Source organism: Lepisosteus platostomus, chromosome 1, assembly GCF_059453375.1.
Source record: "Lepisosteus platostomus isolate fLepPlt1 chromosome 1, fLepPlt1.hap1, whole genome shotgun sequence".
In the NCBI taxonomy this organism is placed as follows: domain Eukaryota; kingdom Metazoa; phylum Chordata; class Actinopteri; order Semionotiformes; family Lepisosteidae; genus Lepisosteus; species Lepisosteus platostomus.
In genome coordinates this window covers 52,740,151-52,763,415 of record NC_142611.1, presented here as the reverse complement: position 1 = coordinate 52,763,415, position 23,265 = coordinate 52,740,151, and the positions used below count along the sequence as shown (strand labels likewise).

General features: G+C 36.9%; 1 protein-coding gene across 2 annotated transcripts in view; it reads right to left on the bottom strand.

Annotated features, from left to right (window-relative positions):
- The window catches only part of focad (focadhesin), a 101,455-nt gene that overhangs the window by 53,854 nt on the left and 24,336 nt on the right, over positions 1-23,265 (bottom strand). For both annotated transcript variants that reach the window (XM_088632027.1, XM_088632036.1), the window contains exons 8-15: positions 22,535-22,741; positions 18,840-18,927; positions 18,496-18,692; positions 17,231-17,491; positions 10,136-10,240; positions 7,570-7,671; positions 836-966; positions 288-414 (exon numbers count right to left, since the gene is read on the bottom strand). In XM_088632027.1, the coding sequence (XP_088488153.1) occupies positions 288-414; positions 836-966; positions 7,570-7,671; positions 10,136-10,240; positions 17,231-17,491; positions 18,496-18,692; positions 18,840-18,927; positions 22,535-22,741 (1,218 nt within the window). The remainder of the gene's footprint in view (positions 1-287; positions 415-835; positions 967-7,569; positions 7,672-10,135; positions 10,241-17,230; positions 17,492-18,495; positions 18,693-18,839; positions 18,928-22,534; positions 22,742-23,265) is intronic.

Sequence of the window (23,265 nt, the reverse complement as noted above, 5' to 3'; positions counted from 1 at the left end):
AAACGGTTGTAAATGGGAAAAAGAAAAAGAAAAAGAAAGAGAACAGATGTAGCAGTAGATGTGTAGATGCGTTCAGTCCAGAAACAGGTCACTGTCGATGTTGCCTCTGCCCAGACGCAAGGTGGATGCGTTGTACAGTCTTATGGCAGAAGGCAAGAATGTACAGAAGAAAGTACAGAAAGTACAGAAGATGGTTACAAGTGACAAGTTGGTCCAGTGTAAAAGTACTTATCACTGGGATAAAACAAACAGTCCTGCTTGTGAGCAAGAGGAGCACCATTTATTACCTCAGCTCGACAGAGCTCCAGTAGTCCTTGCAGAACAAAAGCTGCAGGTGTGGCCTGGTCGTTCTTTGTACACTGGGACAGAGTTTCAGTGATGGCTGCCAGCATGTCACCACCATGTTGGTAAGGCCTAGGGAGCAAGCAATACCAGATTATCAGTATTTACAAATAGTTTCCCATCTTGAGCACACATCTGACATTGCAAAGTAATTTGTCATTAGAAATAAAAATGATCTAACCAGTAAACGTCAAGAAAAAAAATCATGAAAACCAAAAAGGCAATTATGTTTTTCCAATTATGCAACTCGGTTTTATAACTCAATTAACAAATATAAATAGCATATAATTAACAATTAATTAATATTGTGGGACATAGAGACAAGACATCACCTGCTGTTATTGTAAGAAGTAAAACTACTGTATACTGAAATAATAATTCACTCTGGTACACTGGGACATTTCTGCAAGTTAAAGAAAATGTCTTGTAGATGTGTTGTAGTATTTTCTCCTCAAGTGGAAGCAGTTGTGATGAAGCATTGTGTAGTCATTACCTTTCCCTGCAAATGTCTCGGATACACGCCGCTTTAGCTAAAATCTGCTCCCACTGCTCTTCTTTCCCAAACACAACAGAAGACTTGTCCAACATCGCCATAAGCTTCTGCAGCTCTGGATACACCCGGTCCTGAAAGAGGCAAAACTGTCAGACCTGTGCAAATCTGCAGCATACACAAGCTTAGGCTGCTTATTCTGACTCCTAGTACAGAAGGAACTATACAGTCACTCTTTTTGTGTCCTTTTTTGTCCAATGCCATTTTGTAAAATAAAGTTTAAAAAATAAGTTCTATATAATTTACAGAAGGCATCGTAAATCAAAAATTGCATTAAGACAACTTAGTTATACTACTACTATAAACATTTTTTGATTATGACTATTGTTTCTCTACCCACTGAACCACTGAAGCTAAGCAGGGTTGAGCCTGGTCAGTACCTGGATAGGAGACCTCCTGGGAAGCTATGGTTGCTGCTGGAAGTGGTGGTAGAGGGACTAGGGGCGTGCCAACCCTGCAGTCTGTGTGGGTCCTAATGCCCCAGTATAGTGGCAGGGACACTGTACTGTAGTGGGTGCCGTCTTTCGCATGAGACGTTAAACCGAAGTCCTGACTCTCAGTGGTCATTAAAGATCCTCTGGCATTTTTCGATAAAAGTCGGCAGTTATCCCAGTGTCCAGGCCAAATTTCCCTCCTCAGCCTATACCGTGGCCTTCAAATTGTCCCCATGTATGATTGGCTTGCACTTGCCCTGTGATGGACTGGCGGCCCGTCCAGGGTGTACCCTGCCTTGTGCTCGTTGCTTGCCAGGTAGGCTCCAGCTTCCCGTGACACCGTGTGGTATAAAGCGGTTTGGTACAGATGCAGCCATTCAAAGTGCGCGGCACAGACACCGCAGTACAGTACCGCAGGTATGATGACACGCGATACCGCGGTACGTGATTGGTTGACCGACAGGGGCACTCGTGGTCCGTTGGTCTGTCGTAGAAAGACTTACTGTACTGTAAACGTCTTTACTGTGCCCGTTGTAGATATTGAATTTTACCACTGAAGGGAAATCTTAGTAGCTGAGCATAAAAAGAATAGGAGCATACTGTAACGCGTGTGAAGGCCATAAACGATATTAATTTTGGAACGTAAACATACAGTATATGGCTGGTCTCGGTACTTTAAAGAAAAAAATACGCACCAGTATTCCATTTCTCCCTAAACATTGTAAGCTTCGAAGTCTTTAACTAACGTGATACCGGAGTCAACAAGCATACTTTTAGAATTTGATTAAAAGGGAATATAATATGGAATCGCGTATCTAAAGAATTTAATAACGGTATGATTATATCCGTGTACTGCGGCAGGTCTGTGTAGGGCTGTTTCGCCTGCCTGATCATGCGAGCTGGACAGTTTGCGTTACAATATAAACATTTATATTGATTTAAATCGTGTTCTGATTTAAATCGCAAACGCGTGTTTAATTATGTGTTTTTTAATCATGATCAGGCTAGTGCATTTCTACATTTTCTGTATGAACCAGCTTAGAGGTTCATACAGAAAGACAGCTTGTGTTTAAATTGAGTGTAAGGTAATTTATGCTTCTAAAGTCATGGTCAGTATTGTTGTACTGTGCTGTACTGTGTCACATTATTTTATAGCGTTTTTATTGCGTTATTAAATCCGGTGGCGCTGTGTTAGTTTCCTGACTCACATTATTTAAACTGCGACACTGATCATTCATCTCTAAATAAACTTTATTTTATATAGCGTTTTAAGCCAATAGGTAATTAGATTGCTCATAAACCTAATCACTTTTTCTACATAAACACAGCGTGATTGCTCTCTGAAAATGCTTTTCCGTTATTTTTAAAGTAGGCTCAGATTTCAACTATAGATCGTATTATTATAAACTTTCTTGGAAAAATGTATTTTATGTAAACCATGTTTGCTATTAATTCATTTAGGGCTAAAATACGTTCATTGTCTTCTAATCGAGTCGAGTTGACATTGGAAGCCTGCCACACCCGGACCGTTAAACCAACGCATTAGCACGTCAAAGCCCATTGAGCCAGTATTGGCTTTAGTATCCCCCCCTTTCTCCCCTCAATTCAATTCAATTCAAGGTGTTTTATTTGCATGACAGATGGGTACAAGCAGTGTTGGGTACTGTATGTATATTGTAACGCTTACGGCAGACAGGCACTGTGTAGGAGTCGACGCACCAGAGCAGCGCCTGCAATTTTTATATTTATAACTTAGTTTTTAAAATTAGTCAAGCAATACGAAGCATCTCCTTTTACTTAGTGCCTGAGCATACTGCAACGCGTGTGAAGCCCATAAACGATATTAATTTTGGAACTTAAACATACAGTTTATGGCTGGTCTCGGTACTTTAAAGAAAACATACACACCAGTATTCCATTTCTCCCTAAACATTTTAAGCATCGAAGTCTTTAACTAACGCGATACCGGAGTCAACAAGCATACTTTTAGAATTTGATTAAAAGGGAATATAATATGGAATCGCGTATCTCCAGAATTTAAAGACCAGACAATCGCAAACTCGTTTTCAATAAAATTATTTTATTCATTCAGCAGTTTGTGAGAGGGACATCCAGCAGGGAGAGACACACACACGGTTTTCATTGACAACATTGTTTTTTTTTCAATTCCTCTTGTCTAACAGGAATGTTTTGTTTGTGGACAGACTGTTAGACAAGAGGAAAAGACCGCCTCCTCCTACGAAGCATTTCGTTGATCCGATCACGAATTCTTTTCCAGTCGTACGCAGCAAGGGTTGAGAATCTCCGATTCACCATCGTACTAATGGTTTCCCGGAGATTGCAAGGCAAGGCACTTTTGCCTCTGGACCCATCGAAATTTACAGACGTGGTCCACCCCCAGTAAATTTCAAAAGTCACAAGATTTCGAAACACGAGGGCGGCGTAGCGGTCGGCTCTTGCTTTCCCGTCTATGCCGATGCACTGCAAGTACAACCCCCCCTCCATCTCCTGGGTGATGGGTAGCAGTTGGACATCTGGGAGAATTATTCGTCCCACTGGCATCTGTGAATTCCGCTGTGCTTCCTGGGGGGAGATAGCCGGCGGGGACAGCATCAACAGATTCCTGCGCGGTGGTGAACTGAGAGGCCGGGATGGAGTGTCCTGAGGCGGTCTGTGCTCTGCGGGGGGCAGAGCTTCCGCCAGGCATTGCAACCTGCGCGGCGGGGAGAGGCACTTTTCGGGAGACAGCTGCTCAACTGTTTGACTGCTGGAACATACTGTCTCCTTCCTCTGCATTTTCAGGAGTGTCTCTAGCCTCCCAATCCTCCCCAGTAATGCATCGTACTGCTCCCGCTGCTGCCGAAATGTCTCCATACAGGTGCTGCTTCTACAGGTTGGCACCCTGGCCAGTGGCCGAGAGCAGAGACCCACGGCCTGTGGCAAAATAACATAATTCATGTAAGAAATACAGTCACACAGTAGTATTCATCAGTCGCGGAACAGAAGTCATTACAAGGTATTATTGCCGTTTTGAATTTTAAATTCAATTATAATTATTTCTTCGTAGCCTGTTCTTCAAGAAAACACCGCACGGGCGAAACGATCTACCACCAGGACAGTAAAAAAGAAAGCGGTAAGACGGAAAAAAAGAAAAGTTTATTTTGACTTCTGTTCCGCGACTGATGAATACTACTGTGTGACTGTATTTCTTACATGAATTATGTTATTTTGCCACAGGCCGTGGGTCTCTGCTCTCGGCCACTGGCCAGGGTGCCAACCTGTAGAAGCAGCACCTGTATGGAGACATTTCGGCAGCAGCGGGAGCAGTACGATGCATTACTGGGGAGGATTGGGAGGCTAGAGACACTCCTGAAAATGCAGAGGAAGGAGACAGTATGTTCCAGCAGTCAAACAGTTGAGCAGCTGTCTCCCGAAAAGTGCCTCTCCCCGCCGCGCAGGTTGCAATGCCTGGCGGAAGCTCTGCCCCCCGCAGAGCACAGACCGCCTCAGGACACTCCATCCCGGCCTCTCAGTTCACCACCGCGCAGGAATCTGTTGATGCTGTCCCCGCCGGCTATCTCCCCCCAGGAAGCACAGCGGAATTCACAGATGCCAGTGGGACGAATAATTCTCCCAGATGTCCAACTGCTACCCATCACCCAGGAGATGGAGGGGGGGTTGTACTTGCAGTGCATCGGCATAGACGGGAAAGCAAGAGCCGACCGCTACGCCGCCCTCGTGTTTCGAAATCTTGTGACTTTTGAAATTTACTGGGGGTGGACCACGTCTGTAAATTTCGATGGGTCCAGAGGCAAAAGTGCCTTGCCTTGCAATCTCCGGGAAACCATTAGTACGATGGTGAATCGGAGATTCTCAACCCTTGCTGCGTACGACTGGAAAAGAATTCGTGATCGGATCAACGAAATGCTTCGTAGGAGGAGGCGGTCTTTTCCTCTTGTCTAACAGTCTGTCCACAAACAAAACATTCCTGTTAGACAAGAGGAATTGAAAAAAAAACAATGTTGTCAATGAAAACCGTGTGTGTGTCTCTCCCTGCTGGATGTCCCTCTCACAAACTGCTGAATGAATAAAATAATTTTATTGAAAACGAGTTTGCGATTGTCTGGTCTTTAAATTCTGGAGATACGCGATTCCATATTATATTCCCTTTTAATCAAATTCTAAAAGTATGCTTGTTGACTCCGGTATCGCGTTAGTTAAAGACTTCGATGCTTAAAATGTTTAGGGAGAAATGGAATACTGGTGTGTATGTTTTCTTTAAAGTACCGAGACCAGCCATAAACTGTATGTTTAAGTTCCAAAATTAATATCGTTTATGGGCTTCACACGCGTTGCAGTATGCTCAGGCACTAAGTAAAAGGAGATGCTTCGTATTGCTTGACTAATTTTAAAAACTAAGTTATAAATATAAAAATTGCAGGCGCTGCTCTGGTGCGTCGACTCCTACACAGTGCCTGTCTGCCGTAAGCGTTACAATATACATACAGTACCCAACACTGCTTGTACCCATCTGTCATGCAAATAAAACACCTTGAATTGAATTGAATTGAGGGGAGAAGGGGGGGATACTAAAGCCAATACTGGCTCAATGGGCTTTGACGTGCTAATGCGTTGGTTTAACGGTCCGGGTGTGGCAGGCTTCCAATGTCAACTCGACTCGATTAGAAGACAATGAACGTATTTTAGCCCTAAATGAATTAATAGCAAACATGGTTTACATAAAATACATTTTTCCAAGAAAGTTTATAATAATACGATCTATAGTTGAAATCTGAGCCTACTTTAAAAATAACGGAAAAGCATTTTCAGAGAGCAATCACGCTGTGTTTATGTAGAAAAAGTGATTAGGTTTATGAGCAATCTAATTACCTATTGGCTTAAAACGCTATATAAAATAAAGTTTATTTAGAGATGAATGATCAGTGTCGCAGTTTAAATAATGTGAGTCAGGAAACTAACACAGCGCCACCGGATTTAATAACGCAATAAAAACGCTATAAAATAATGTGACACAGTACAGCACAGTACAACAATACTGACCATGACTTTAGAAGCATAAATTACCTTACACTCAATTTAAACACATGCTGTCTTTCTGTATGAACCTCTAAGCTGGTTCATACAGAAAATGTAGAAATGCACTAGCCTGATCATGATTAAAAAACACATAATTAAACACGCGTTTGCGATTTAAATCAGAACACGATTTAAATCAATATAAATGTTTATATTGTAACGCAAACTGTCCAGCTCGCATGATCAGGCAGGCGAAACAGCCCTACACAGACCTGCCGCAGTACACGGATATAATCATACCGTTATTAAATTCTTTAGATACGCGATTCCATATTATATTCCCTTTTAATCAAATTCTAAAAGTATGCTTGATGACTCCGGTATCACGTTAGTTTAAGACTTCGAGGCTTACAATGTTTAGGGAGAAATGGAATACCGGTGTGTATTTTTCCTTGTGATATTTTAAGCTCTAGTTGAATGATAGGTGTCGCATTTTAAATCATTTTCGTAGCTAGAAATTATGAAACGCCCTGTTAAAAGCAAGGAAGTTTTTATGCCCCGTTGAAGTAAAACAAAATGCCTGACAAAGTATGGCTTGGACAGATTCCAAGTGCTTGTACAAATGTGCTAAAGAAATTATACTTTGAGTATACAGCTTGTCCAAAGTCATCCATTATTAATACTATTAGTAATATCTTCAGTAAAGGCTTTGATGCATACATATTTCTGATAAAGGTAGGTTGTGTACTTCTGTCCAACTGAGCAATCTTGCTTTCATAATATATACCAACATTTTAATGACTGATGATTAACATGCTGTAATACACAGTTCAAAATTAAAGGCTAAAATGCTGTACATGAGAGGTTAAGCTCCCCCTGGCGGTTTTACAAGGCGACGCCGGATAGTTAGTCACGTGACACACGTGACACACGTGATACCGCGTGATACTGCGTGATACTGTGACACGCCCACCGGGGTATGCCGCGAAATACCTCACCCATTTTGAATGGCTGCATCTGTAAATGACGTGATATGACTATTGTTTCTTACATAAGAGTGACAGCACCCCATGCTGAAAACAGAAGTCTCATTACTTTATATCTTATCTGTACAGCTCAGAAAAGTACATTTGGGCTTGGAGATAATTGGCAATTACACACCTTGTTGTCAAAAATGGCACATTTGTCAGGTAAAGATATTCTCACCTGTTTTATCCACAATGATGTCATAAGCCTCAACACCACAGCTCTTAGTTTTGATGCACTTCCCAGCACCTGTAAAGCTTGTAGCAACTGAGGAACACAAAACTGAGAAGCAAAACTAGACATTAGAGTTCAAGGACCTAGTAATCACAAATTATATGACTGAGATCTTGTGAAGTACTATAGTAATTTTTAGTCCATGCCTGACATGAATTTGAATAGTAGTATGTGAAAGTTCAAAAGTGAAGCATGCCAGCTGGATAAAATAAAAAAAAATACTTCAAGAAAACAGGCTTTGGTCATTTAATAAGATAAAACTATGATTAAATGCAAAAACTGCAACAAGGGTTAATTCCTCCATTTTTTTACTAATCTGTTGTAAGATTATAATTTCTATAATAATCTATTTCAGCATAAACTCCAATGTGCTGTATTTCATTCATTAAATTGGAGCACTGCTAGTGAATGTTGTTGATATGTGATGATCTAAAATAACCAGTTATTTAAAAATCATATGTTCATCCCTAATCAGTAAAGCAAATAAACATCAGAGGTTCATTTATAGTCACTGAAATACAAATACTGTGGTATCTAGAAGTTTGAATTAGTGTTGGTAATAAGTGCAACAAAAAAAGCTAGGAGTATGGGTTTTGAAGAATACTGCTGAATTACTTGTTTAGTCATAAATTAACTGGTTAGGAAGCTCGTGAACAACAGGGATAGAACATTTTCAGAGATGATAATTTGAACCAATCTGACATTTTGATTAACAAAGTGTAGGCGATGAACAGGGCTTTTACAGTTTTGAGAATTATTGTTGCTATTTGCTTAAAAATGTGTAAAGTGTGAAAAAATCTAATAATGAAAATTTAAACCGTCACTGCAGTGCCATGGTGGTCAGAAGCTGAGAGACCAGCTATTTTGCACTTTGCCACAATTTTCACTGAATGTAGAACAACTGTTTATGATTACAAAAGATACTGGTTGTGGTCAAACTTGGGACCACACAGCTTGAAGGATGATAGATTCATTGTGTGCCCAGGACCATTTCAATAGAAACAATCATTTTCACAATTAGTTCCAAAGAGCTCTGTAAACTTCATGCATGCGCTTTGTGGGATCAGAGCCATTACCTCTTCTGAGGAGCCCGACTGAAGTAGGAATACATGTTAATCAAAATATCACTTGACCACAATTTGCTCCCAGACACATTTGAGCTTCCCTTCAATGGGATAACCAGCACTTGTCAAATTCAATGTGTTACTGTCCTTGTTTTTAATGAATGAGAATTTAAATCCCATCTGTGGTCGCCAGACTTATGTGTTTCAAACCACAAACCCCCACTGGAGCTTGAGTTAGAGGTCAAAGAACTATTAACTGCCATTCCTGAAGCTCAGATGCATTCTCTGATCAGGTCAAGGAAAGAGCAAGTACTGGACATACAGTACCTGGTGATGAAACTATGGTTGCTTTGCTTGAACTTGTCGAGGCATGGTGTGGACAAGGGGACAGGTATTTTGAAATTAAATGTGAGTGATATTACTTACAAATGACTGAGGTTTAATAATGCTAATTGTATTCATTACTATTACAAAATAATGTCAAGCTTCATCTGTATTGTTTTGGTTCATGGACAGTACATTAATACAGGTTGAAAATCCTTTATCTGAAATTCCAAAATCCGAAAACCTCCAAGATCCGAAACTTTCCAGCTCACAGTGATGTCATCGATAACGTACCCTCTCCCTCAAGTTTCTCAGACCTGATGTAGTTGTAATGTCTGGGGCTGCATTTATCTTCAAGTTTGTAAGCAGTGATCATCATGTTTTGTTTTTGTACAGTAAGCTCAAAACGCTATTTTTCCGTGAGATCTGAATTTCACCTCTATGTATGAGTGTAACTTGACTAGCGTCATTACTTGTACATAACATTAAAAATAAAATGCTGGCTTTTTTCAGTTTTCATTTTATTTACCTGTAATCATATTCAATGCTTTGTTTTTATACCTTACATAAAACTTAATACCTGTATAGTAAAAAATAAAATACAAATGGCGTACGTGTACTGTAACCTTTTAATCAAAACATGACATCGTAGGTGGAGACTGATATCATACCTTTCTGATGGTATTATGTAAAAACAAATATTAAAAATTTATATAAAACTACATTCAGGGTATATGTATAAGCTATATTATGAAATGTAAATGGATATCGTGTTTATCCATTTACATGTAAATGGATATCGTGATATCGTGGGTCCATCCCCAAGCTATCCCATTTTATAGATGCAAATCTAAAAATATTCCGAAATCCGAAAAAATCCAAAATCCGCAACACTTTCGGTCCCAGGAATTTCGGATAAGGGATTCTCAACCTGTAGTCTTTTTATGGTCACTGCAGAGAAATTGTCTCATCATATTACATTATTCTGCTCAAATTTATTTATGTGATGGACTGGTTAGTCCCATTACTTCAATTCTATTTCTTATGGAAATGTAACCCTTTTTATTTCTAAAGAGAATAAATAAGTCAATTAATTAATAAATAACATAGTATAATAAACTTACTTTGTGAGTCCCCAGACTGGGCAGTGCGTACAGCACAGCACAGGATAAGACTGGGTCAGAAAGCTTCCCCAACTTGAACATGAGAACAGGAATAAGATTTGGAACCTGTTATAGAAAACAAACAAAAACAATTTTGTGTGTCTTTGGTCAGAAAGCAATTAAATTCCTTCAGTTCCTCACTCTCCTATCTACATACAGTATCAATGCTGCTAAGCCATATATTCTGCCATGTTTAACAACTTGAAACAAAGCTTCTTAAAATGTCATACTGTGCAAGAAAGACACAAATCTGAACAACTGAATTACTAATTTGAATAATAAATAAACAATAAATTATGCTATATAAAAATTGAATAAAAGATAAAGAATGTACCATTTAATAACAGATACACCCTTAAACAGAAGTATGTCGTTTACTCTCAAAATTTTCATGAAACATTGTTCCTCTTATTCAATGGGGTCTACCAAGTTATATATGCAAAACTGACTACATCCTCCAGATGTACAATTCATTCTGCTTCTCATCTAATTCAAGTTCACATATAAGACCAAGAAATGGGGTCTTTTAAAATATCAACACTAAAGGTGTTTTGATACTTCTTAGGCTTTTGAGTGTTTCCAACACCTACAGCAGTGGCCACAGACATCTGCCTTTTCCTGCTTCAAAATCAGCATCATCATTAAAAAAGTGTATTTATGAGTTCTTTTTGTGAACCCTGTAGAATAGTTAACACAATACAACAGAAGAAGAATACAAGACCTTTACATCTTCGAAACAATGAAGAGAAGCAAAAAGCTGAACGATGATAAATGTTACACTTTTAATTATAAATCCTAAGTCAAGGGATGTTAAAATATACAATGCACTAATAAGACTTTATTTAAAATGTTGCAAAACAGATATTTCTCCTCTGGAATCAGCAACAAAATATATTACTAGGCTAAAAGGAAAGTCATACACTAACAAGCTAAAAGAATAATTTGTTTTAGTCTTGCACAAAGAAGACTATGAAGAAACCTGATTCAAGTGTTCAAAATCCAAACTAAATCTAGGCAGTGGACTTCTTCAGAATAAAAAATGAAAAGCAAACCAGAGAACAAGTGGACACTACAGTATGTGCATATAAACCTGAGAATGGAAGGCACTCCTTCACACAAACAACTGTGGGGTATTGATTTAACAGTCCAGCCTTGTTGTTGGAAGCCGATACAGTAGCATTTTTCAAACAATGGCCAGATGAGATGCCGGGATTAATTAAGTGATAATAGGTTTATTCCATGCTGAAAAGAGAAGAAAGAAAACACAACGTTTCGACTGTGGAGCCTCCTTTGGGTGTAAGGCTCACAACATCCATTCATTCATCTATTTCTAACCACTTTTTCCAAATATACCCACAAACATAAATGGGCACACACACACTCACAACAGGGCCTCTTTGACCAGAATAAAATTAATCTACTTGATTTTGGACTGTGGAAGGAAAGTGGAGCTCCCATCGGACATACACACAAACAGCTTGGAGATTAACTCCTCACAGATAGCACCCCAGGTTGAGAATTGAACTCCGGTACTGCTTATCACTGCACCACCATTCCACCAAAGAACAACAACACTGTAAAATTGTTAAGTTTCTCCACATGCTATTTAATGCACATTTATTTGCAATTTAAGTTTCCAGCTGAAGGTAAGTAATGAAGGTAGAAGTATGGCACTAGATTTTAATTTTCCGTACAGTACAGTGTGAAATTTAAGAAACAAATATAAGACATAAGGATAACATTAGGCATCCAAGATCAAAGGACTCCCAGAGTTTCCTAGCTTAAATGTTAATTACTGTGCTTCATCATCTTTGCCTCAATTTAGTTCCTTAATAAATTGTGAAATAGGTCAACAAGGAATACTGGTGATCTGCTACAAATCCCATATAAAAAAAATTAATGCTACATTTTCCCTCAAGTACTGTCCTGTAAGAGCTACATATCCTGTTAATAAATAATAGATGAGTTCTAGATAAAAAAGTTGAATTAAAAAAACAACCCTAAAGGGAAATGTAACTTGTGACATCCTAGTGACCCCCTACCCCACCTCATCTGATGGAACATTAGCACTTAGATGTCGGTTCAAGAACACGCTTCAGCTTTCTCTACATAAGGCAAGTTCAAGAAAATGTTAACAATAAATCAGAAGGATTAAAAACACACAGCACACCAGCCACAACTGAAGCTTTGACTTGGATGCAGAGGACATAGTCATTATGGTAAACATGATTTTAATTGCATTTGAAGAAACAGCACTAATAGCTTTTTTTTACTAAAACTTTTAATTATACAATATGTAGCTAAATAGTCCCTGTATGGAAGAACTGAAATAAATCGCATAACCATAAAGGCATGTCATTTTTTGCAGCCTGTAATAACCCGCACAAACAACAAACTGAATGATTCCTCGTGTTTCCATTGCAGTGGGGTTTATTCAACCTTGTGTTGTGCAAATTACAAAAAAATGGTGACAAGCCCGATGGAAATGGGTATAGTTTGCAAAACACTTACAGTCATACAAACTTTTAAATTCATCAAACCATCTAATCCTGCCTTTTTTTAGTCCAACCTCAAACTGGAAAAAAGGTGGTGTTTAAATCACCCTTAAATCAGGACTAAACCTTATAATAGATGAAGGTGGATACTTTATTTCCTTCAGTGATATTTCAAAAATCCTTTTAGTTTAAAACAACAAAAAATTACTGCCTGTTGAAAACATTATAAATAAAACGAATATTCTTCAGTTGATGTACACAGAATGGAGAATGCAACCTAATGGCATATTTTGCACAAAATGGCACTGTTTGATTAAGAGACACCAAAAACAAACTTGGTAGAAAAAAAATTGGTAGTCAATAAAAGGAAACTCAAAGGCTAAAGCACTTTGGGTACCCTAAACTGAAGTAATCAATCTTTTGATCTCATACACTTATATATAGAACCACCAGTTTTCTACTAACTTTACGGCAACTTAAAAAAATTGGCCCAATTCCATCAGGAGATGGGTTGGAAAAAAGTGCAGATTTCAGTTAGGGGCAGCGAGATCTTAGTGTAGGGATGGCCAGTTCTGGTCTATGGAGAGCCACATACAGTAGCAGCAGGAGTTAGAGGTCATCAATTTGTAAAGACTTCAAACAAATTTATTTAGACCAATTAAGCTAGTGATTTGTTTAATTAAATAGCTGTGAGATCATTTGAAATAAAAATACCAACACGATGTAGCTCTTAAAAGCAAATACTGGCCATTCCTGATGTAACTCTAGTAACTAATTAACTTACTTAATAGATCAAAACTCACATTCTAAGTCTTTTCAAGTTGAATATTTCCGGGTGACCTATAAGACCTGCTTGAATTTTCCTCTCCAGGACAAGGGCTGGGCACCGCTGCCTTTGTGCATTATGAACGTAGACATTAGATTGAAGGTGCCCCACTGCACATACACTTAAACAGAATAATATTTTTTGCATGAAATAAGAGAATCCTCCAATGTGAATGAACGTTCTTGTTTTTGGAGTAGATATAACTGGGAGATAGGGGAAAAGTTTTGTTTTTGAGACTTTAAAAAGAAATTATTAGTATAAGTTTTATTATAAATTGTCATAACATTTATAGTCTTTTAATGACATTTTAATTTAAGTTTGTACATTGTTTCATGAATTTAAGAATAAAACATACTCTAGTATCAACTTCTTTTCCAAACATTTTTCCTGCCTCATTTTAATTCAAGCAAATCAAGAGTGCAGGGACTTGCAAGAGTGCAAAAACCCCACATTATGTAATCTGTTTACAAATAACCTTTAGAATAAGTGGCAAGAGTTAGTCATTTAATTCATTACAAATAACAAATTGGTTCAAACAATTCCAGTATCGTTAAATGAAATGTCATTTGAAATCAATGCATTTCTTATTAAAAAATAATTAAATGATTAACATTGGAAGGGATACAAATGTACTTAAGTAGCTTTGAGTTTGAGCAGGTTGGATACTAATTAAATATTGGAACGGCTGTGATTTAGCAGCTATTTTATAATGCATTAAAAGGTGAGAATAGATAAACAGTACGATTTAGCATTTGCTGCTAAGATATTATCTGCAAAGAATATGTACTTGGCAAACTGCGTTGTTCACTAGAGGTAGCATGGACCATATTAGAAATGCACATGTTGTACAGTAGTCAGGAAAATGACTGGAAACTGTGGTCACAATATTCTTCTAGAATATTTTAATGAAACTGTAATATTTACATTGCAATCAGGCTGTAGCGTAAAAACAAAGGTACATAAGACATTCAAAATAGTATCTTAATAAACAAAACAAAAAGCATTTTGGGTTTTAGAAATAAATTGTGTTTGGGTTTGATCCTGCTATAAACAGATACCAGAAATAACTGGAATAAAATCACTAGCAGAAACCAATAAAGGTTATACTTACTAATATTTCAGTATTTACTAATACTACTTATATTTATTTTATTATAATTTCCATTTTTTGTAATCAGCACCAGTATTATAAGGAGACTAAACTGTTAAAATAACATTTAAATGGTCAAAATACTCATTCAAAAACCACATCCAACCCTACAAACAGATTTATCATCATACTGCTTTAACAAAGACAAGAAATTAGTAAACTTATGAAAAGGCATATATTGTCCTCTGATATAGGATCTATGGACTACACAGTACAAAATAAAGTGTGACCAACACAATTTGAATAACATATGCAACCACAACATGAATAATAGAATTAAGAGGTGACACATGAATCTGTGCCCTGGGATACCCCAGCAATCCCATGATGTACTGTATATCAAAAGAAAGTTACTGATGTAGTGAGTTCGTTTAAAAATATGATAAAAAGAAATTAATTCCTACTTAAATCTTGACAAATGTCACTTTATTAGAAGTGCTTAAGATGTAATTAATATTGAAGACGTCTTTTTTTGTCTATATGTCTTTATGGTGTATTAGTGGTCCTAAATGCCCTAAGCATCTAGTACCTAAATGCCAGCACAGGCAGTGCTTCATAAGAATTAATAATTCTTAATAATAAGACCAGTTTCAAAAAACAAGAGTGTGTCCTGTCCTTTGTGATTTCATAACCAAAAACTAAAATGTGATCCATATCCCCATGGCTTTTTCTGCACTGTATGTATTTTATAATTACAGCATTTTTCTTCAGATCACAAAAATACCCACTATAACCTATAAAAAGTCAAATATATTAAGGAATGTAAAGATGCTCATTTATGCATCACATTTCAAGGCAACCCAAACTCCGATAAGAGATTATTTACATAAAGTGCTTATCGCTCTCATTTCATGCACCTTGCCTGTTGCTTAGGAACCACAACATCTACATCACTAATCATCCATAAGAGAGAAAGGCAAGGCCTCGAATGCACTGCACTCCAAGTTTCTTTCTAGTAGAACTCATGGTTGAAATTTAATTTCCCTTTAATACACCAAAAAACATTGGACCCCTTAAAAGAGGAAAAAACAATCTGCATAATTCAGTAGGTCACATAAAAATGAAAGGAAATTAGATTAATTAAACTGTCAAAAAGATACACTAATAGCTCTTCGTACAGGATATGTCATCAAAGCTTGATTTATTTTTAATTTATACTCATTTTACAAGAATATGCAAGGCAATACCAGTATTATGGTGACAAAATCCCTTATAAAGGTTACGAAAGAAAAATAATTTTCTTTTCCAGTCTGCATCAGGACAAAGCAAATTATATTAAACGCTCCACTAGAAGAGCACTGAATACATACAAAATATGAAGTTGTTGTCTGTGACTGAAGGCCTGTTTATACTCCACTGTACATAATAGTCATGGCTTCTTCACCCACCCTGTTCTAAAACTTGTCTTTTCCCTTTTGGCTAGGATTGTCCAGGTAAGTTACACACAAGCTAACACATGCTAGTCTTATTCATGTGTCACATGGGCAGAATTAATAATGAACAGACACAAAGTTCTATCCTATACATATAGCCTGTTATTATATACTGTTTTATGTATAATATGAATATTAATTGTGTATCCAAGTGAGAAATTGTTTCAAATCAATTTCTAATAAAAGGCCAGGTATTTATAAACGACTGACAATCACTATTCCCCAAAAAGACAAAACACTCAGAAGAAGCTGTTTTTTTCAGTATACTGTTCAGGCCAAGTAATGAATGGAGAAGTGTGTTATTTGGAGAACATGTACAGTAAATGTTTTAAAGAACTGACATTGGATTGTAACGTGGCCTTCCCCAAACTGGATTTTCATGTGAATCTCCACTTTGGATTGCTCCTTTTCTGTGAAAGCTGGAGGCACAGAGGATTTTGGATTTCACAGCATGAGTCCCATCATTTCAACTTTATTTTCCTAGCTACAACTACAGACTGGGAAAGACTGCAAGTTTATTGAAGCAATCTTGACTACTAAAAAAATTCACCAAGGGGAGGAAAAAGTGCAGTTTTCTTGTTATGTATATGGTTTGGTGTTTAATTCAAAGCATTTTTCTTTAAATACTTTATGTTTACAATGCCATGAAATTGTTATTTTTGCTTCCTGAAATGTTCTGTCCAACCCAAAACATTCAATATAAATTAACATTTAATATATAATAACTTTTTTTTTAAATAAGTCCAAAAATAAATTCTCCAACTTGTCTCCATGTCTTTTTTCTTCTGCTGTAAACTTAATTTGGACAGAAGATGCCAGATTTGACTCTTACAACAGAAAGAGTCAAAGGGACTCAGTAAATGAACTACATTAAGACTGATAGAATGGGAAGAGGTGATTATCCTTTCTGATCTCCAAAAACATGCCTAGACTCCTTATATAAGTGTAAAGACATTTGAGTGAATAGGAGTAATGTAAATATGGTTTGAATTACATAACAGAAATTATCCATTAGAAACATACAATATACACTGTGAGGTTTTCCATCCAGCTCCTGTCTTCTGATCCTGAACTTTAGTTTGCCTTACCCTTGCACGCCATCACTCATTTTGCAACAGGAAACTTCTCCAAGCAAAACTGAAAAGCTCTTACCTGTGAGGGATCTGCTTTGGCCAGTTCCGCGACAGTTCTCAGGGCCACTTTCAAGCCCTCTCCCTCTTCTCTGACAATAAGGTAGGACAAAAGGAGTGGAACATGCTCAGGAATGCTCTCATTCAATGGCAGAGCCGAATGAACAAAAAACAGCCATTTGCAGGCAGCAGACTGGTCTTCATTCAGTCTGTGCAGTGCGTCTGTCGTTATCAGCAGCGTGCTGTACCAGCTGCATATTGGGAAAGGAAGTTTGATGGTGTCCTAATGGCAACAAGAAAGAAAACAAAAATCATCTTAAAATGTATAATGAAATAAAATGTACACAATCTACTAAGCAATCCCAGATGTTAAAATGAGATTAAGTTCAATTATGGGGTGGGGTCATTCATATGTCGCACATTTTCTTTTAAAACAATGGTATTATACAGCTATTCCAGGATATCGTGACCACAGAGTAAGGCAGCACTTGAGTTACAATCAATCTCAGTTAGGATATGGTACACCCTGAATCACTACAAGAGTATTTTAATAATAAATAAGACACAGGCCACACTTAAAATATATCAAGAGCATGCAAGATAGTTTATTTGAAATCATCAGTTATGTTTCATTTGAAAAACTCGTAAGTTGTAAACATTAATCAGGCTGAAATTAGATTATTTATAAAGAAAAAAGGCAAGGACAAGATGGAATGTATCATTTACTTCATATATTTTTCATTGTAATAGCTGGAGTTATTAAGTACACAACATTAATGCAGATCGCACTAATAACAACATCTGAATATGCATGCACGGTGTTTGTTTAAGAACCTCACTGCTTTACAAATGATGTCCTCTAACAGTCTGCTCCCTTTACAGCCTCACCAACCCTCAGATAAGCAAATTCACTAGCTAAATGACTTAATAAAACAAACGCAAAAAAATTCCGAAACTCTTTATAATTTATACTTGGAATTTCTCATCACCCAGTTAGTTGGTTCACTGATAAATTCCAAAGTACTTTATAACTAACATGCTCTAGAGCTGTATGGACAAGCTCCAAAATGCTTTTTGCATTAGAATTGAGAGTCTCACATGTAAACCCTCAAGGTTTTAAATGTTAATTCCTTTTTACCACATTTAATCCACAATCCAGCCAAGGGTGATTTTGTTCTTAAGCAATCTGTTTCCTTTGATCTCAGTGTTTACACTTGAAAAAGAAGCATTATTATGTGTATTAGGGTGCAAGTTTGGAACATCACCGGCAAAATGCAGCTTCAATACCTCTTTTTGACTGAAGGTGTGACCTTGCACAGTCTGCAGGAGAGTTGAAGCCAGGTGCTGATTAGTTTCCCTGATCTGGCTGTCTGATAAAGCTTCCATGAGTGCAGTACAAGACAGAATCTGCAGTAAGGGAAGGACCAGTATAGGGGCAGCTGCAGGTAACACCGGCATCTCAGAAGAGGTGATGATCTTGAAAGCTGCATAGGAAAAGTAATCTTTTGTTGATATAGTCAATGAATTACGGACGTTTCAGTAGAAAAAAGCAGTGCCAAAATAAAAACATCTCACAGCTACTAAAGTTTTTTTAAACTTCAGTTATATGCTGTTAAAAGGCTTTCTCATACCAAGGTTAAGAATCTTAATCTGTTGTGTTGCAGGAGCCTTCAGCAGGAGCAACGCTAGTCCAGTTATCATCTGCTCTGACGGGAAGTCCTGCAATAAAAACAAAAATTCCTTCATACAATATAATGCTTTCTGGACAACAAAGACAATTGCTAAGGCAGGTATATTTAAATAAAACTCTCTCCAATAAAAATCTGACATTTTTAATTGTAAGAATTGCTACAATACGCTGTAGATAGTGTCTCATAGTGGGTAGTAAAGGGTAGTAAATTGTTTTTACACAACCTAAATATAAATCAGGTGGGTAGCTGTGTCAGCATGCGTAGGCTGCAAAGGAACAAGTAATAGGTTTATTCCATGCTGAAAAGAGAAGAAAGAAAACACAACGTTTCGGCCGTGGAGCCTTCTTCGGGCGTAGCCGAAACATTGCGTTTTCTTTCTTCTCTTTTCAGCATGGAATAAACCTATTACTTGTTCCTAAAAATAATTGGTTCTTTATCCATCAGTGAATGATATCAAAGTGCTACAGCAGCATGCTATTAGCAAGATATAAATAATTTGTATATATACAAAATTATTCATCTCTTCCAACAATGTTGCACTTAGAATTACAAATGATGTAAGTGAATAATTTTAATAATGATTTAAACTATAAGCACATTGAAACAGAAGAAGCAATGCATGAGAAGGAGCAAGGAGTTTATGTTGATCTAAGGTTTTATGATAAATTTAAGGTTCTTAGAGGAGACGGACAACCATTGTCTTCTAGGTTTTTGGCAGATTCAAGGAAGACCATTTCAAATTAAAGTTTGAGGATCAAAAGTGTTGTGATAAAGAGGGAAAAGATGACTAAAATAACAGAATGAGTGCAAAGCAGAAAGGGCAGGAAGTGTATCTTGGGCCCATGCTTACCCATGAAGTACTAAGTAATTGAATAAATAATTACTTATCTGAAATAAATTGGTCTCTTTAAAACCAGTGCCTTCTACCTTGGTCATTGTATAGAATACTGAAGGAAAATTGTACTATATATGAATTTGGAAAGACTTGTTATTAAACTGAGTTCTTTATTTAAAACCGAACTACAGTAAACTCCCTTGTATCCGGAATAAACAGTGGGAAGGGGTTCCCACTTTCAACTCAGCTAACTCCGGATACAATGATTTTTCAGATAAGTGAGATGCAATAATACAGTGACACCTAGCCAAAATTATTAGGACAACGCCACAATGATAAAAAAAATCAAATTAAAAGTGATGTAGTATAATAATGTAAATATGGAAAAACAAAAAAATGTTACTCACAATCCTCTGGGCATCCCCTAATCCAGAGCACGTAAGTATAAATTCAATTTTAGTTTCAACACCTAACATGAAAGTATTTGCACATTTATACTTAAATGCGCTCAGGCTTCTGGGTGGGAGGTAAGTAAAACACTGTGGTGCATGTGGGATTCACTTACGCTATCGCAGGGATTTTTTTAGGGATGTTTTTTTTTTCCCATTGCCTGACGTTTCTGGATGCATGGTTATCAGATATGAGGTATTTTTCTGTATCTTGAGACAATTTACAAAACATGTACAGTAATATAGCACCACCGTGCTGAACTAATGTATTTGGGCTGTCGAATTATGTAGAACCTTAATGGTAGATTTGGCTGAGTTGATAGCAGGAGTAAAAATACAGACAATATGTACCTGACAAAAGATGCTGAAAACATCATAAGTGTCATAGAAAAAGTCTCTAGGAACATCACAGGTTACAGAGACGTGTTTTGTGATTTACAGTTATAATGGTAATGTAATTATGTACTGTATAATCTTAATAATGAAACGCTTCAGATCAATTAAATGCTAACAGTTAAAAAAAACCTAGAGGAGCTGAATGGCCTCATCTCATTTGGATTTTTTCTTATGTTCATATATTATGCCAGGCCTGGAAAAAAAGGAATGAATGTTTCCCCATGCACAATCCTAAGGTTATTGTGTGGTCTTAGAAGTTGAGCAGTTAAGCTTTATGTAGACAAACCAGTACTATATTCTCCACCAACTATATTGGAAATGTACTGAAGCTTTATTTAGATGGAAACTTTGAACTTTTCAATGTTTGATGATTCTGAATTAGCAACACCTTAAAATAACATAAAAAAACTATCTGTAGAAAAAGAAAAAGAAACGTAAAATGAATAATTAATAACCTCACACAGAGTCACACTGATCTCACCACAACCAGACTGACCTTAAAAATAATCACAATGATACAGTGTACAAGAAAATTGGGGGGACACACCTGTGTCTATAAAGCTGTCAGTGGTTTGCTTGAGAGCAAATTATCCTTACTTCCACCAATATTTTACAATGACATACTGCTATATTATGTTCTAAAAGCAATGTGGTTTCCTTTCATCCACCTTATTAAATTTCCCAGGTAAACATGAACATATATTCTAAATTGGCCTTGGTAGTTTATTTAACATTATTAGAATTGTCAGTATTAAGACTTTCTTTAGCCTGAGGAAAACCATACGATAAGCTTCACACTGGCTGTCACATAGAGAGTGAACTGGATTCTACCTTAGAAACTACTGTGCAAATGTGACAATTCAAGCTGGAAGCACAAACCGTTAAACCGAAAATATATTTTAAAATATGTTTAATTTGTAGAACTAATGATAAAAGACAGGGAAGCAAACGAACATAGCATGCAAGCAAAAACTTAGAAAATAAATATATACCTGTATATATACAGTATATATAAAACACTGTACAGAATTATAATACTGCTAACATATAAAATAAACCCATGAAATGAAAACCCATGGAAGCAAAGTGAAAGTCAAAGAGCTCTCAATTTCACATTTTTCTCCAAAAAAACAACACTGCTATTGAAATTTCTGTTAGTTTAACACTGAAAGATCCTATTTCCTCTTATTCAAAAATGTCAGCAAATGTGGTCATGATACTGCACCCAAGGGGAAAATATCTCTCTCCCCTGTCTTACATATAGTAATACCTGTGCAGAGTTAGTTATTAAAGGGGAACTAAAGAAGTATTAGTCCATGTTCCCCACCCAGCCCTTGACAGTGTAGTAGCCAGTGTAGCTCTTTCTGGACAATCATTATAATGACCAGTGATTCTTAAAAACAAATCAAATCAAAACAAATCAAGTTCACACATAGTGAACAAAGCTCTGATCCCTTCCATTTAGTTACAGCTGAAAGGTCACAGAAATAATCAAATTTTAGTGGATTTACCACATGTGGAACTGACATTAGTCACTGCCAAGTAAATCTCATTATAGCAGTGCCAACCAATTGCAAACTGGATGATTTGTGTGTCCCCAGCCACATCAGTGCAGAAAACATCTAAAATCTCCCAGCTGCATGACTCACAAAACCGATGACCCAAAGCTTACCATAATATTTCCCTTTTGATATTTCCTGTAAATTTTTCCAACTACTCTTGCAATGCAAACATGTATCAAACAGTGAGAAATCTCTAAGGTAGCTTTTCCTGACTGCTCTTGTCATGAAATGGAAGTTCTTACTGGGCTTGATTTATTCTGCCATATCAAAACACATCACCACAACACTTCAGCAAGACTAAACCCACTTCACAAACTGAATGTCTGGCCAACCATGCAAGTAAAGGCTGTTTTAAGAACTCCCATATCGCCCAGCACGCGTGTCACTCCTCACCTCAGAGCAGACCTCAAGATGATTCTCAATGAGGTCAATCAAAGCTGAGAATTCGCCAGTGATCCTCAAGTTGAGCTCACAGGCACACAGCAGCTGGAGTGACAGCTGGCACAGCTCTGTTTTCCAAAACTTGGCATGTTTCAGCAAATTTGAGGAGAGCTCTTTCAAAAACAGACCCAGCTCCACCACTTGAGTTACAGTGACAACCTAAAAAAACAAAACACATTGTTATTGACTAGGTAAACTAATTAAATCTTTTTGTCTTTTGTGTATCACTCATTTTTTAATTTTTTCCTCCTGTAAATGCTTGAAGATTAGAGGACATTATGAATTGACACATTTGCGATAGGATGCTTATAACTTTTGTGCTTCTACCATTATAATACAAGATGATAGTGTTAATTTTTTTCATTTCTAAACTACAATAACTATTATATTATTATTTTGTAAAAGACTGTAACGTCGCTAGTCTTCAAGTAGGGAAAGCCTGTATGAACTATATTTTGAGTGCTTGTTATACTTAGATTCATTCTTCATTAGTAAATAATACTTATTACTATTATTATTTATTACTACTATAATTCATATTTATTTAAAAAATACTATGTATTTATTATTTTAGCAAAAAAACAGAAATCCTAACTCCTAACCAGATTCGTTTTTTTAACACTCCTAGTAACCCACAGTTTACTTTTAGAAACACAAACCCAAGATCTCTAGAGATACAGATG